Below are 17417 nucleotides of genomic sequence, written 5' to 3' on the forward strand. Positions count from 1 at the left end.
AAACACAGCTAACCCATTTTGGGAACAAAACAATCCGTTTTTCTTGACCATGCCCCCCCCCCCCCTTCATCCACACACTGCACTTTCCACTTGAGATTTTTTGGGAAGTATACATTGTGCCTATTTTAAACATGTTCCTGAGGAGTAAATTAGCCGATTTACTTACATTATAATTCTTTCTACAGGCCCAGCTGTCTTTCTCAATACAGAGGCATTCTCCGCCTGGGAGACGAATCACAGAATTCATGGGGAGAAGCCGTACTTGTGCCCTGAATGTGGGAAATCTTTCAGTCACAGGTCAACCCTCAGCCGTCACAAACGGACTCACAAGAAGAAACATGTCTGCCCCCAATGCGGAAGGCGTTTCAGAGATCATCTGCTTCTTAAGCAGCACCAGCAGACACACATACACATCAACCCTTTTGTGTGTTCAGAGTGTGGGAAAACTTTTAAGTGCAAGGCCTATGTCACTGCACACAGGCGCGTGCACACAGGGGAGAAGCCGTTTTCATGCCCTGAGTGCTCCAAATGTTTTTCACTGAAATATTCTCTTATCCAGCACCAAAGAACCCACAGCGGGGAAAAGCCATTTTCCTGCTCTGAATGTGGGAGGTGTTTTGCTGCTAAATCAAATCTCTACATACATAAGCAGATTCACAAAAGACAAAAATAATTTTTGTGCAGCGAATGTGGACAATCTTTTGGAATCAAAACACATTTTCGGATAACTATGAAAATTCATAGTATTTCTATTCTAATTAGTGAACATAAAAATCTACAATCTTTTTATCATCCTGAATATTTAAATGTAAGACACAATGAGTTGTCGTACATATAAATCTTGGCCCGGGGAAGAGTAAATTTACTAACCTCTCTAGAGATTTGCAAAACATTGCCTAGTTCTAACTATCCCTTAACAAATGCTGATGTATTTTGTAGAACATAGGCAACCTGTGCCTCACCAGCTGTCGTGGAACTACAAGTCCTCTTAGGTGGAAGGGCATGCTGGGAGATCCACATTATGGTACTGGTACAAAAGAGCAAACCAGATCCATCTGGTGGTACAAATGCAGCTCCTGCCTAAATTGGCCACATTCACTATAGACATGTAGAGTGGTTGGTCATTCTAGACATACCTGGGGGGGGAAAGTCTCTAGACATACCTGGGGGGGGGAGTCACTAGACATACCTGGGGGGGGAAGTCACTAGACATACCTGGGGGGGGAGTCACTAGACATACCTGGGGGGGGAGTCACTAGACATACCGGGGGGGGGAGTCACTAGACATACCTGGGGGGGGAGTCACTAGACATACCTGGGGGGGAGTCACTAGACATACCTGGGGGGGGGGGGAGTCACTAGACATACCTGGGGGGGGAGTCACTAGACATACCTGGGGGGGGGGAGTCACTAGACATACCTGGGGGGGGGAGTCACTAGACATACCTAGGGGGGGAGTCACTAGACATACCTAGGGGGGGGGAGTCACTAGACATACCTAGGGGGGGAGTCACTAGACATACCTGGGGGGGGGAGTCACTAGACATACCTGGGGGGGGTCACTAGACATACCTAGGGGGGGGAGTCACTAGACATACCTGGGGGGGGAGTCACTAGACATACCTGGGGGGGGGGGGTCACTAGACATACCTAGCCAGGACAACACTCTAGACATGCTTAGTGGGGGGTTGACTCTCCCAGGTTTTCACTGACTGTGTTGACAAATATTTCCTCTCCCAGGGGCACAGGGTATTGGACCTATATAAAGAAAATTGTTCAAAGGTAGACGAGCCCTCCAAATGTATGTCATTCCTACAATTAATTTCTGATCATTTGTCACCACTTGCCTGAACCACTTTGTGACTTGTCCAGGAAACGTTTGTGTTAGTATCGGTAAATGTATGTTTGTAGGGAATACACAGGACTTGTTTTAGTAACATACTGGAATGCTCTCACTGAGCAAAATAGCAAGAAATATGGAAATATAAATAGCTGTCCTGAGGCTGAAAATTTTACTTTTGGTAATTAAAATGCAAGAGTGTAATTGACTGTGCCGGCACCTTTCTATAATCCCTGTCTCGTGCATATTTAATGAGGGGGTTTAGGGGTGTCCGTTCTGATCGTTGCTTAAGTAATTGGTTTTATTTGTTTAGTATATACTTGGACTAATTAAGAATGTTTTAGGTTAACATTACGATCAAGTGGGTGAGTGTGTAATATGACTGAATACATATATTGCAGTATAGGTTATTCCTTTTGTAGATACACATCTCTTAATTATTATGTGACTTGTAAGCACAGTGGTAACCGGTAAGAGTCCTTCGTGAGCACATTATAAACATAGCGTGAACATGTTATTGGCTGAATAAATGATACAAATCTTTTGTGAAAACATAGTGAACATGATATGTAATTGATTCAATGTATAGTAACCATTGTCTTAATTCCATTGTACTAAGTGTTTTCCTGCTTACAAATGCACATCTCATAATAATGAGATTATTATAGTGTCATATAGTGGCATCTTCTATGGATGAGGAGGAATAGACATTGTACCTTAACTTGTCTTTAGGATTTTCTTTCTTTGTACTCCATATTCCATAACATACTGCCATATTTTCCATTACTTTCCAACCTCTTGCTCTATCAAATAAAACATCACTTTCACACAAATAGATAGAATATTGTCATTAGGAATAGAGAACATCTATAGAAACATCTAAAGGACATTTTTTTCTAGGGGAAGAGTAGGGAAATCTGTGCTATAGTCTAGGTGAGGTGACTAGCTAGATTGCTGTTCTTAGCAGAGCGCTGATTACAGATATTGTGAAAAGGTGTTTGTAGCTGTCATTCTTAATAGTTAACTGACAGCTGTCATTGGGAGATAATGTGTGAAACCTCCCATTTTCATGCCCAGAATGTGGGAGTTGTTTTGCAAAAAATATTTACTCTTGTTAGACGTCTGAGGATACACTCTGGCTATAAACCTTTTAACTGCATGGATTGTTGCAGACATTTCACCCAGAGATACAAATCATTTGTGTGTTTTCAGTGTGGCCGCTGTTTCTCTGATGGCTCATTTTTGGTTCGACGTCAAAGACTTCACTCCAAGGAAAATCTTTTGTGTTGTTTGTGATTGAACAGACATTTAGATTATATAATAAGGCCTCTCAATGTCCTACTTCTCCATCTTGGCCCTCTTATCCATGCCACTTCCAGTAAATACGGGGACAACTGCGCAAAACTAGGCGAGTATTGTCACACACTGACAATTATAATTTTGTTCATTTATAAATTAGCCTTAATATGTAGTGTAGCATTAAATTTATATCAACTTTGAAGTGAAAATGTTTAATTTGGAGAAAAAAACATTATTGTATTATGAAGCTTCTCTTTCATTGTATCCACTTCCGCAGACAGTGGTGGCAGCCATTTTTCTAGACTGAATCAATAATCGTTGCAGCCTATCAGTTTCACTAGGTACCAGTGACATCACTGAGACATGGGAGATGATAAGGTGCATTTTCATGAAACATAATCTTCATCATCATCTTATTTTATTTCAGAATCTGCTGCACTACACAATCAGCATTTATTTAATATTAATTCTACCAGAAATGGCAGCTTCTGTGTGTCGTTTTTTTAATATTTGGTTGGTTTCTTCCATAGTCTGTAGGTGTCACTGTTGCTATTACTGTCCATGAAGAGGGCTAGCCTGTGGCTAGTCATAGTAACATTCTAAAGAGGAGAGACAAGATATGGTCATCACTTTGTATGTTTCTTAATCAAATAAATTCTAATGTACTGTTCTTTTCATTTACTCAACATGTAAACTCATTATTGTGAAGTTTTGTTTTGGACTGTTTACTAATTGCTGTGTAAAGTCCATTGGACAGTAGTTTTTCCTTTTATAAAATACATTATAGCCAACCTTGTTAAAGTTGCCTTGTCATCCTTACACATTGCATTGTGGGTAAATTAATGGGAGTTTCTCATTATCACCTGTTCTTTTTCAAATTAATTTAAAAAACACGAGCATTTCTACTTTATTGAAGCATATGTAATACAACAAAGGTATTTGGTGTACATTTCATTGTTACAGAAGTGTTCAGTTGTCAATAAAATGTACATGTTTGTTGCAAGAAAGAGTGAGCAAAAGATCTTGATATAAATAAATATAATTCTGATCAACAATAAAACAGAATGAAGTACATTTGTCTCTCTCCTTATGTGACATATCTGTGGTTCAATTCAAAGTTTAAGAGACTAAGTTCAGATCGCATGATTATTGGAAAAGTGTTTGGAGACCGCCCTCATGTTAGAAAATCACATGAATTCAGAGGTGGTAATGTAGTAAAAACAGTATGCAGTTAATTGCAGTAATGAAGAGCATACTTGTAAAACACAGGCTCTGAGGTAATGCAGAGATGAGTTATCACCCACAAGATAATGCAGAAATAAATACAGTAGTACAGACGTGTCAAACGCATCTTTTTTACGGCTCCACCAAAGCCATCGGCCCAGAAAAAAAAAAAAAAAATACATTTAATAAACTACTTACCTGACTCTGTGGCTCCCTCCTCTCTTCGCAATGAATAATACGCGTGATGTCATCACGCTGGACATTTGCAGTGATAAGCGCACAAAGTGGAGCCACGACGGTCAAGACAGAAGAGAAGAAATCAGACCAAAGAATGCAATAGAAGGGAAGTGGAGCAAAAGCAGCATGAAGGGCGCAGTGTGAAGCAGGGAAGACAGGTGAAGAGGTGCAAAAGCAACCTGAAGACACAATGTTAAACGAGAGACAGATGAAGGGGAGCAAAAGCAGCATGGAGGGCACAGTCTCAAGCATCGGGAAGAAAATATTAAACTTTATTTTTGTTTTATCTTAATAATAAACCTTACAAATATGCATATGAGACTTTTTCTTTTTCTTGCAGCCCACACAATCTTTGATTATTTGGCCCAATTAAGGTTTTGAGTTTGACATACCTGCAGTAGTATACCAGTCTTTGTTTCAATACAGATATATACACAGTCTTTGTTGTAATCCAGAACTGTAAACAGTTAAGATTTACACAGATTTTCAGGCAAATGCAAGAACATAAACAATGTGTCTGAGGCAATGCTGGTGCAAATTAACACAGTTATCAGAGCCAAGACCCACAAAAGAGCAATAAACAGTTACATACAGATGCAAATCCAGATAACAGAAGCTAGGAGACAATTGTAAGCAGAGACAGGAACCAGCAGACTTGTAAGATGCAAATCTAGGTATCAGCAGACAAATGAATGCCAGGAAGTACTGATGCACGGTCAGGAGCATATAGAACACAGATACAGGAATCAGGAGGCTAACAGGACAGGTAAAGGTTTATAATGTGCAGTCTTCCAAGCAGCACTCAGAGGAAAACCCACCTGAGCTGCAGATTGGAGTAACCATCAGAATGCAACACAGATGAAAATCTAACACCTCATGTCCAGAAGTGCTTGATAGTGCTGTAAATGGGTTTTGTACCAAACAGTGAAAGCACCTCCAGATCTGTTCTTTAATTGAGGGTATTTATGAAACTTTCGAAAGTATGGAAAAATTGCTATTTGTTTTTCTTTATGAAAAGATGACTAACCAGTCCACGCATAAATTACTAATCTTGGAATAGTGAAAAAGTGTGAAGGTTTTGGACCCAAGTCTGGAGCCCACATTTGTTGCTTCTGCTGAGAAGCAAGTAGCAGTTTTCTGCCTACCGTGTATATTTTTGTACCCATGGGGAAAATACGCAGGATACCCAATTCAGGGGTTAAATGCAGATAGTTTACTAAGTGAGCATTTGCGAAGCTCCAGATCAGGGTCTAAAGATCTAATTGGTGGACAGTTCCACATATGGTGGGTGAGGTCCGCCATGGGATGTACTCATTTTGGGCCTGAATGATCCTCAGCCAACTCAATCAGTGTGTGGAGACAGATATAATTCTACAAATGTGGCTGCTGGGAGGATTCTCATTGAGTCTGACAAAGAGTGAAGCAATTTGTCCATAAAGTGAGATGGAAAGAATTCTGCCCATTGTTTCATACACAATTTTGTCTTTTTGTGGTCAATTTAGTTGTGTGGAAAGGTATAATGAAGTGAGATTGCTTTGGTTGTTGGAGGATTATTAAAGAGTAGGGACCAGAGGTTTGCACTAGTAGACTTACAATAGAGCCCTTGAGACCCTCAGGCCTAGTGTTGGATTGCAGGTAGGCCAGACCTAAGGGTCTAACACAATCGTATTTCTCCTGTACTTGTTGAAATGTTAAGGTTGTTTTGTCTGAGAATTGTCCAAAGCGCTGGAGCCCAGCTCTTTTCCATGCAATAACAAGGGAAGACAGCCATGTTTCTTGGAAGTTGGGATTTTTTCGGTAAGTGAAGAAACAAAGAGTTATAAAGTTTATATTGAGTTGATGGCACAGTTTCCATGTGGTCATTAGCAGGAGATTTTCTCATACGTGTGTGGGTTCTTCCTGGTCGTGCAGATGTAGGAAGGAGATCAGGTCTGTTTCAAGTATAACATTTCTCTCTGGTGAGGTGTTGGCATAGTTGTCTTCCCCAATCCCCAAGATAAGTTAGTGTGGCTCGACTTCAAATTATATTTCAACCTAAAGAGAGATCTCTAGAGGAGAACTAACTGCTGTGTGAGTTCATTACACTCTTGTGGTTGTGTCTTGAGGAGCACTTTTCTTGATTAGCCTGTACTTTTAATGTTGTTTTTTTTAACATTTGTTTTCTCCCTGTCACATATACACCAAAAGTAGAATAAAATGTTTTTATTATTAGGGTAACTTTTAAAAAAAAAAAAAACTATTTTCTGAATTGTTTGATTCTGCTATAAGTATTACCACGTATATATATCACGCCCCTCTGGACTTTCCACTTGAGGTTTTTTGAGCAGTATATATTTTCTCTATAGTGAACATGTTCCATAGGAGTAAATTAGCTGATTTACTTACATTATAATTCTTTCTACAGGCCCGGCTGTCTCTCATAATACAGAGACATTCTACGCCTGGGAGAGGAATTACAGAATTCAATGGGAGAAGCCATACTTCTGCTCTGAATGTGGGAAATCTTTCAGTCACATGTCAAACCTCACCAGTCACAAACTGATTCACAACAAGAAATATGTCTGTCCCCAGTGCGGAAAGCGTTTCAGGGATCATCTGGTTCTTAAACAGCACCAGCAGACACACATGGACATCAAACCTTATGTGTGTTCGGAGTGTGGGAAAGCCTTTAAGTGTAAGGCCTATGTCACTGCACACATGCGCGTGCACACAGGGGAGAAGCCGTTTTCGTGCCCTGAGTGCGCCAAATGTTTTTCAAAGAAAAGTTCTCTTATCCAGCACCAAAGGACTCACACAGGGGAGAAACCATTTTCCTGCTCAGAATGTGGGAAGTGTTTTGCCGCTAAATCAAATTTCTACATACATAAGCGGATTCACAGTGTACAAAAATAATTTGTGTGCAGCGAATGTGGACAATCTTTTACCATCAAAACATATTTTCTATATATATGAAATACATATGAAAATTCATTCTTAAAGGAGAATATTTCTATTCTAAATAGTGGACATATAAATCTACAATTTTTTACCATCCTAAACAATTTTCCCAGGATTTAAATGTGGTCAGATTGTCGTACATGTTAGCCCGGGGAAGGGTTAATTTACTAACCTCTCTACAGATTTGCAAAATATTGCCTAGTTCTAACTATACCAACTTGACAAATGGTGGCACTTTTTCTAGAACATTTCAAACAGAAATTGGATTAATTTAGACCATACTTAGACAACTTCTGCTTCAACAGCTGCCGTGAAACTACAAGTCCTCTTAGGTGGCAGGGCATGCTGGGAGATCCACATTATAGTACTGGAATAAAACAGCAAACTAAATCCATCTGGCTGTTTAAATGCGGCATCTGCCTAAATTGCCCACGTTCACTATAGACATACTGAGGGAGGTCACTCTAGACATACCTAACAGGGGGGTCACTCTAGACATACCTAGTGGGGGGGGTGACTAGACATACCTAGTGTGGGGGTCACTAAGCATACCTAGCGGGGGGGGGTCACTCTAGACATACCTACGAGGTTGGGGGGTCACTAGGCATACCTAGCAGGGGGGGTCACTTCAGACATACCTAGTGGGGTCACTAGACATACCTAGTGGGTGTTTGACTTTCCCAGGTTTTCACTGTTTTAATAGCTATTTCCGCTCCCAGGGTACACAGGGTATTGTTCCTTCATCATCATCATCAACATTTATTTATATAGCGCCAGCAGATTCCGTAGCGCTTTACAAATGTGAACAACTGAGGGGGTCACTCTAGACGTACCTAGCGAGGGTGGGGTGGGGGTCACTAGACATACCTAGCGGAAGTGGTCACTCTAAACATACCTAGCGAGGGTGGGGGGGTCACTCTAGACATACCTAGCAAGGATGGGGGGTCACTAGGCATACCTAGCAGGGGGGTCACACTTGACATGCCAAGCAGAGGGGGTCACTCTAGACATACGTAGCGGAGGGGGTCACTCTAAACATACCTAGCGGGAGTGTGGGGGTCACTAGGCATACCTAGCAGGGGGGTCACTCTAGACATACCTAGTGGGGGTCACTAGGCATACCTAGCAGGGGGTCACTCTAGACATACCTAGCAAGGGTGGGGGAGTCACTAGGCATACCTAGCAGTGGGGGTCACACTAGTCATGCCTAGCGGAGGGGGTCACTCTAGACATACCTAGCGGGGGTGAGGGGGTCACTCTAGACATACCTAGTGGGGGGTCATTCTAGATATACCTAGTGGGGGTGAGGTGGTCACTACGCATACCTAGCAGGGGGGTCACTCTAGACATACCTAGCGAGGGTGGGGGGTCACTGGGCATACCTAGCAGGGGGATCACACTAGACATGCCTAGCGGAGGGGGTCACTCTAGACATACCTAGCGGGGGGGTCACTCTAGACATACCTAGTGGGGGGTCATTCTAGATATACCTAGTGGGGGTGAGGTGGTCACTACGCATACCTAGCAGGGGGGTCACTCTAGACATACCTAGCGAGGGTGGGGGTCACTGGGCATACCTAGCAGGGGGGTCACACTAGACATGCCTAGCGGAGGGGGTCACTCTAGACATACCTAGCGGGGGGGTCACTCTAGACATGCCTAGCGGGGGTGTGGGGGTCACTAAGCATACCTAGCAGGGGGTTCACTCTAGACATACCTAGCGAGGGTGGGGGGGTCACTAGGCATACCTAACGGGGGTCACTAGACATACGTAGTGGGTGTTTGACTTTCCCAGGTTTTCACTGTTTGGATAGCTATTTCTGCTCCCAGGGTACACAGGGTATTGTTCCTTTATCATCATCATTTATTTATATAGCGCCAGCAGATTCCGTAGCGCTTTACAATTGGGAACAAACATTAATAAGACAATACTGGGTAATACATACAGACAGAGACGTAAGAGAACCCTGCTCACAAGCTTACAATCTATAAGACAATGGGAGTTTGAAACACAAGGGCATGTGCTACATCATATTGCACAATGGACCAGCTAGAATGCAAAGGTAAAAGTACTGAGGGGGCTGTGTGTGTTGCAATGTTGGTCAGAGGGTTCTTGTCTTGCATTAGCTGTGTAGAGGATGGTAATAGGGTAATCTAGGGAATTAAGATGGGGGTTGAGGAATATCATAACCTTGTCTGGGAATTCCACAAAGTGGGTGCAGCCCGGAAAAATTCCTGTAACCGAGGATGGGAGGATGTGATGAGAGTGGAAGAGAGAGACGTTGATCTTGTGCAAAACAGAGGTGTCAAGTAGGGAGATATTTTGAGACAAGTGAGGAAATGTATGTCGGTGCAATTTTGTTGATGGCCTTATATATATATATAAGATTATACAAAGGTGGACGAGCCCTTCAAATGTACATCATTCCTACAATTAATTTCTTACAGCAAGTCAGTTCCGGCCTGTCACCACTTGCCTGAACCACTGATTGTAAACCTCTGTGATCAGACTCTGTCTATGGGACTTGCCCAGAGAACTTTTGTATTCGTATCAGTAAATGCATATTGCTATGGGATACACAGGACTTGTTTTAGTAACATGCTGGAATGCTTTCATTGAGCAAAATAGCGAGAAAGAGGAAAATATAAATAACTGTACTGAAATTATATTTTTGATGAAAAGAAGTAAAATCAAATACAAAAGTGTAATTGTCTGGTCCGTGGTTACACCCTGATTTGGCGGGACTCTGAATGTCACTGCTATTCTGGATATTCTCCGTTGGTTGTGCAGCCCCTACACCACAAACGTCCAATTTACACTAATTCTTTTACGATTGTCTTAATGGACTGTGATACACATTTATATGTTGTGGCATAAGCGCTGGGAAAGTTATTAATGGCAGATATATATCTCACAGGCTTCTATCTTGTACTTTTTATAACCCCAGGAATAATGTTGTGTTTGGGAAAGCGTTCTCAAAATTTGTTTTCAGATTTTAGAAAAAGCTGGTATAAGGGTCCATGGGGGTATGAATGGACCCTTATGAATTGAGAGAGAAGGGTGGCTCCATTCATATGGACCATTTCGGGTTTTCCAGAGACCTTGCAAGTTCCTGGCTAATCAGGAGTTGCACCTGAGGATCGCTGTTAAACGGCTGCTAAGCAGTTCATTCAGTCTCTCAATACCTGGGGTGAAGGTCAGAGGGCTCCTGAGAGATACTGCAATTTATGCTCTGTAAGTTCTGTTGATTTGTATAAGTGTGGGACACTAAGTCCATCACTTTAGAGAGGGGGTTTCTGTGTATTAGTTGGAAGCCAGATGGCAAGGTTTTTATTTATTTAGTTTTGTTTGTTTTCATGCTAGTGAATAAAACTAGCTGAGGAAATTGTGAAAAGGTGTTTGTAGCTGTCACTCTGAATAGTCATCTGACAACTGTCGTCTGGAGATTGCGTGTGAATCCTCACATTTTTATGCTCAGAGTGTGGGAGATGTTTTACGAAAATATCTATTGTTAGAACTCGGAGGATACACTCTGGCAATAAACCTTTTAATTGCATGGATTGTTGCAAACGTTTAACCCAGAGATGGAAACCATTTTTGTGTTTACAATGTGGCCGTTGGTTCTCTGATGGCTAATCTTTGGTTCGACATTAAAGAATTCACTCCAAGGAAATTCTTTTGTGTTCTATGTGAATGAACGTGCATTCAGATATATAATAAGGCTTCTCAACTCCCAACTTCTCCATCTTGGTCCTCTTATCCATGCCCCTACCAGTAAATACGGAGGCAACTGCGCAAAAGTAGGAGAGTGATGTCGAACAACGACATTTTCAATTTTGTACATTTATAAATTAGCCTTAATATGGTGTGTAACAAAAAATATGTTGGCAGCACGCGGCTTAGTGGTTAGCACTTGTGCATCTCAGAACTGGGGTCATGAGTTCAATTCCCGACCATGGCCTTATCTGTGTGGAGTTTGTATGTTCTCCCCTTGTTTGCGTGGGTTTCCTCTGGGTGCTCCGGTTTCCTCCCACACTCCAAAAACATACTGGTAGGTTAATTGGCTGCTATGAAAATTGATCCTAGTTTGTGTTTCTCTCTGTCTGTGTGTGTTAGGGAATTTAGACTGTAAGCTCCAATGCGGCAGGGACTGATGTGAGTGAGTTCTCTGTACAGCACTGGTCGAGTGATGGTGCTAAATAAATAAATAAATGAGGATGATGATGATTAAATATATTTTAACTTTGAAGTGAAAACGTTTCATTCGAAAACACATTATTGTATTATGAAGCTTCACTGGGTACCAGTGACATCACTGAGATAAGTGAGATAATAAGGTGAATTTTCACGGATCATCACCTTCATCATCATCTTACTTTATTTCTATGGTTTCACAGAATCCGCAGCGCCACATAATCAGCATTGGTTGAATATTGATTCTACCACAAATGGGAGCTTTCCGGTGTCGCTTTATTATTTGGTTAGTTTCTTCTATAACCTGTAGATGTCACTGTTGTTGTTTCTGTCCATGAAGAGGGTCAGCCTGTCACTAGACAAACTTCTTATTAACATTCTAAAGAGGAGAAAAAAGGTGGTCAATACTGTGTGTTTCTTAATCAGATAAAATGCACTGTACTGTGGTATTCACTTACTCAACATGTAAACTCATTGTCTTGATGAGTTTTTTAGGACTGCATTTTAATTGCTCTGTAAAGTGCATTGAACTGTGATTTCTCGTTTATAAAGTACAGAATAGCCAAATTGCTATAAGCAACCTTGTTAACGTTGCCTTGCCATCCTTACATATCGCGTTGTGTGTAACTTAATGGGAGGTTATTATTTTCACATGTTCCTTTCAAATGAATTAAAAAAAAAAGTCTACTTTACTGAAGCATATGTAATACAACAAAGGTGTTTGTGTACATTTCATTGTTACATGTTCAGTTGTCAATAAACTCTACAAATGTTTTTTGCCAGAAAGAGAGAGCAAACTTAAGATGAATAATTATAACAATCTGGATGATCATCAATAAAACAGAATGAAGTACATTTGTTGCTCTCCTTTTGTGACACATCTGTGGTTGAAATCAAAGTTCACATTGCATAATTATTGGAAAAATGTTCTGAGACCGCCCTCATGTTAGAAAATCACAGGAATTGTGATGTAGTGAAAACAGTATGGAGTGTACTGCAGTAATCAAGGGCGTACAGTTAAATCACGGGCTTTGAGTAATCGGCCACATGATAATGCAGGAATAAATGCAGTAGTACAACAGTCTTTATTTCCATACAGATATATACACAGTCTTTGATGTAATTCAGAACTATAAACAGTGTCTCTCAGGAAATGCTGATTAGGATTAACACAGATTCTGAGGCAAGTGCAAGAATATGAACAATGTGTCTGAGGCACTGCTGGTGCAAATTAACACAGAGTCCAGTGATCACAGCAAAGGCCCTCAAGAGAGCAATAGATAGTTATGGCAGTCCGTGCCTGGGGATAATGAGCTATATAAATAGCATACAGATGCAAAATCAGATAACAGGAGCCAGGAGACAAATGTAAGCAGAGCCAGGAACAAGCAGACTTATAAGATACATATCCAGGTATCAGCAGACAAATGAATGTAGAGCCAGGAAGTACTAAGGCAAGGTCAGGAGCATATAAAACACATACAGAAACCAGGAAGCTAACAGGACAGGTAATAGTTTATAACGTGCAGTCTTCTATTCAGCACTCAGAGGAAGACACACCTGAACTGCAGATCCGAGGAACCTGCAGAATGCAAGACAGATGAAAACCTAACACCTCATGTCCAGAAGTGCTTGATAGTGGAGTAAATGGCTTCGTACCACGCAGTGTGGCATAAGCACCTCCAGACCTGTTCTTTTACGGGTGCAGAGAGGGTATTTATGAAACTTTTCCATGTTTAGAAAAATTAGCCCTTTATTTTAATCTAGGAGAATCTATAATGGTAAAGGATTTGGGAGTGCTCGTAGACAGTAGACTTTGCAATAGTGCTCAATGTCAAGCAGCAGCTGCAAGGGCAAATAAAGTATTGGCATGTATAAAAAGGGGCATAGATGCAATGGAAGACAGTGTAATTTTGCCACTGTATAAATCGTTGGTAAGACCTCATCTTGGATATGCAGTACAGTTCTGGGCACCACTCTATAAAAAAGATCATTTGGAACTAGAAAGGGTTCAGAGAAGGGCGACAGAATTGATAAAGGGTATGGAGTCATTAAGTTATGAGGAAATGTTAGCCAGTTTAGGCATGTTTACTTTAGAAAAGAGGCATCTAAGGGGAGATATGATTACTATGTACAAATACATTAAGGGTCAATGCAGAGAACTTCTATGGGAACTTTTTATCCCAAGGACTATACACAGGACAAGCGGTCACCCCCTAAGGTTAGAGGAGAGGAAATTTCACATCCAGCAAAGGAAGGGTTCTTTACAGTAAGGGCAGTCAAGATATGGAATTCACTGCCAGGGAAGGTTGTGATGGCAGATTCAATAGATATGTTTAAGAAAGGGTTAAGACAATTTTTTTGCGGAAAAGTCTATCCAGGCATATGACCGTTAATTAAAATGAAGGATAGTAGTGGATGTAGGGTAAACATAGGACTACAATATTGGGTATGGGGGGATTTTCACAATTGAAACAGATTGGCGGTTGCTTACTCTGGATTAATTTCAAATATAAGTGAGGGATCGCAGGAGATCCAAAATAGGTTGAACTTGATGGACTGGTGTCTTTTTTCAACCTGATCAACTATGTTACTATGTTTTTAAAACTAACCAGTCTTTGTGCAAAGTATTAAAAGTTTATCTTGGAATAGTGAAAAATGATTGGAGGTTTTGTGCCCAAGTCTGCAGCCCACATTTATTGCTGCTGCTGAAAAAGAATTAGCAGTTTTCTTCATACCTTGAATATTCTTGTACCTTTAGGGAGAATACCCCATTCAGGAGTTAAATGCAGATAGTTTAATAAGTGATCATTCACCTGGGTCTACAGATCTAATTGGTGGGCAGTTCCACAAGCAGTGGTCCGCCATGGAATGTACACATTTTGGGCATGAATGATCCTCAGCCAACCCGATCACTGTGTGGAGACAGATATGATTCTACATATGTGGAGGCTGGGAGGATTATTCTGACAAAGAGTGGAGCAATATGTCCATAAAGAGAGATGGAAAGAATTATGTCCATTGTATGATCCTCAATTTTGTCTTTTCATGGTCAGTTTGGTTGTGTAGAAAGGTATAATGAAGTGAAATTGTTTTTGGTGTTGGACTCTTAGAGAGTAGGGACCACAGGGTTGCACCAGTAGGCTTACAATAGTGCCCTTGAGATAGACAGGATCTAAGAGTCTAACACAATCATATTTCTCCTGCGCCTGTTGAAATGTTACGGTTGTTTTGTCTGGGAATTGTCCAAAGTGCTGAAGCCCAACTCTTTTCCATATCGTTAAAGAAAAGGCATGCAGCCTCGGAAGATTTCAGTAAGGGCAAAAACAGGCAGTTCTAGAGATCGTGAAGCCAATCCCTAAGATATCTTTGCAGTGCACCTTGACTTCACATTATCTATTAAACTAGTGAGATCACTAGAGGAGAACTGATTGTTGTGAGAGTTCACTGCACTAACACACCCTCTTGTGGTCCAGTGTCCCGGACTGAGGGACACTTTTCTTGTACCATTGATTACCCCGTACTTTTAATGTTTTTTTTTAACATTTGTTTTCTCCATGTCACACATAAACCAAAAGTAGAATAAAATGTGTCAGTTTTTAGGGTAACTTTTTGGAAAGGAATTTTCTGAATTGTTTGATTCTGAGGTAAGTATCAGTGTTAGGAATCTGTTGTAGGAAAAATACTCCATAAATGTATATTAAACAATAATAAAGTTGTAGGATTCTATTTATGTCTTGCTGTTGACGCCGCCACAAAAAATTAGAAAGGTCAGCTCCTCTGTGCTGCTGTTTGTTTTCAGCCTCCTCTGGCTCTTTAATGCACAGAAGTGGAGGCCAATATTCGTGAGGGTGCATACAAATATAATAATAAATAGCTAAATATAGAGTGACTTATTTACTCTGCTGAATGCAAGTACGTTGTAATTCAAAGGACGTAGCTGTCCACAAGGTTAAAAAATAAAAAGTCATCTGAAGTCATCTGATTTAAAGACCCACTAACCCAACTAAACCCATATTTGTCACAGGTGTGGGGCCAAAGCGTTGCAATTTGCTTTACCACGCACCCTGCTGCACTTTCCAAATGAGGTTTTTAAAGTTGGCAATTCTGCATTGTGTGTATATTAAACCATAGGAGTAAATTAGCTGATTTACTTACATTATAATTCTTTCTACAGACCCGACTGTCTCTTATAATACAGAGACATTCTACACCTGGGAGTGGAATCAGCGTTCAGATCTTACTACCCACCAGAATCCGTATCCGGGCTGCTTCTGTGGGAAATGTCTGTCCTGTAAACGAGGTCAGACTAAACAACAGAGGAAACAGACAGTGAAGAAGCAATTTTCTTGTTCTGATTGTGAAAGATCATTTGCCGTGAAATCTGCTCTTACTAGACATCACCGAAATCACGGGGAGAAACCATACATCTGCTCTGAATGTGGGAAATGTTTCAGTCAGATGTCAAACCTCACCAATCACAAACGGAGTCACAACAAGAAACATGTCTGTCCCCAGTGCGGAAAGCGTTTCAGGGATCATCTGGTTCTCATGCAGCACCAGCAGACACACATGAACAGCAAACCTTATGTGTGTTCGGAGTGTGGGAAATCCTTTAAGTGTAAAGCCTATCTCACTACACACATGCGCGTGCACACAGGGGAGAAGCCGTACTCATGTCCTGAGTGCAACAAATGTTTTTCACAGAAGATTTCTCTCGTCCAGCACCAAAGGACCCACAGCGGAGAGAAGCCATTTTCCTGCTCAGAATGTGGGAAGTGTTTTGCTGCTAAATCAAATCTCTACAAACATAAGCGGATTCACAGAAGACAAAAATCATTTTTGTGCAGCGAATGTGGACAATCTTTTACCAGCAAAACACATTTTCTGATACATATGAAAATTCATACTTAAAGGAGCCTTCCTTTAAGGGGAAGGCTTCATTTACTAACCTCTCTAGAGATTTGTGGGTACACTCTAGACATACCTAGTGGGGGGGTCACTCTAGATATACCTAGTGAGGGGGGTCACTCTAGACATACCTAGGGGGGTCACTGTAGACATACCTAGTGAGGGGGGGTCACTGTAGACATACCTAGTGGGGGGGGGTCACTGTAGACATACCTAGGAGGGGTCACTGTAGGCATACCTAGTGGGGGGGTCACTGTAGACATACCTAGGGGGGTCACTGTAGACATACCTAGGAGGGGTCACTGTAGACATACCTAGTGGGGGGGGTCACTGTAGACATACCTAGGAGGGGTCACTGTAGGCATACCTAGTGGGGGGGTCACTGTAGACATACCTAGTGTGGGTGTGACTCTCCCTGGTTTTCACTGACTGTTGACAGCTATTTCCTCTTCCAGGGGCACAGGGTATTTTTTCTAAATAAACAAGATTGTAAAAAAATGGACGAGCCCTTCAAATGTACACCATTGCTACAATTAATTTCTTACAGGAAGTCAGTTCCGGCCTGTCTCCACTTGCCTGAATCACTGATTGTAACCGAGGATGGGAGGATGTGATGAGAGTGGAAGAGAGAGACGTTGATCTTGTGCAAAACAGAGGTGTCAAGTAGGGAGATATTTTGAGACAAGTGAGGAAATGTATGTCGGTGCAATTTTGTTGATGGCCTTATATATATATATATATATAAGATTATACACAGGTGGACGAGCCCTTCAA

The 17417-nt window shown here is 41.3% G+C and overlaps 2 protein-coding genes across 6 annotated transcripts in view; one reads left to right on the forward strand and one right to left on the reverse strand.

Annotated features, from left to right (window-relative positions):
- LOC142140704 (uncharacterized) overlaps window positions 1-17417 on the reverse strand; it is a 233637-nt gene that overhangs the window by 148626 nt on the left and 67594 nt on the right. The gene's annotated exons all lie outside the window — the stretch shown is intronic.
- LOC142140705 (uncharacterized) overlaps window positions 1-17417 on the forward strand; it is a 148037-nt gene that overhangs the window by 116789 nt on the left and 13831 nt on the right. The window contains exon 14 of one of the 5 annotated variants that reach the window (XM_075198501.1): window positions 15910-16791. The exons of 1 other annotated variant lie outside the window; for it this stretch is intronic. In XM_075198501.1, the coding sequence (XP_075054602.1) occupies window positions 15910-16646 (737 nt within the window). In that variant the 3' untranslated portion in view covers window positions 16647-16791. Of the gene's footprint in view, window positions 1-185; window positions 706-7004; window positions 8007-15909; window positions 16792-17417 lie in introns of those variants that run through there. 3 more of the 5 variants (XM_075198500.1, XM_075198512.1, XM_075198514.1) reach the window with 3 other exon arrangements.

Source organism: Mixophyes fleayi, chromosome 2 (genome assembly GCF_038048845.1).
Source record: "Mixophyes fleayi isolate aMixFle1 chromosome 2, aMixFle1.hap1, whole genome shotgun sequence".
In the NCBI taxonomy this organism is placed as follows: Eukaryota; Metazoa; Chordata; class Amphibia; order Anura; family Limnodynastidae; genus Mixophyes; species Mixophyes fleayi.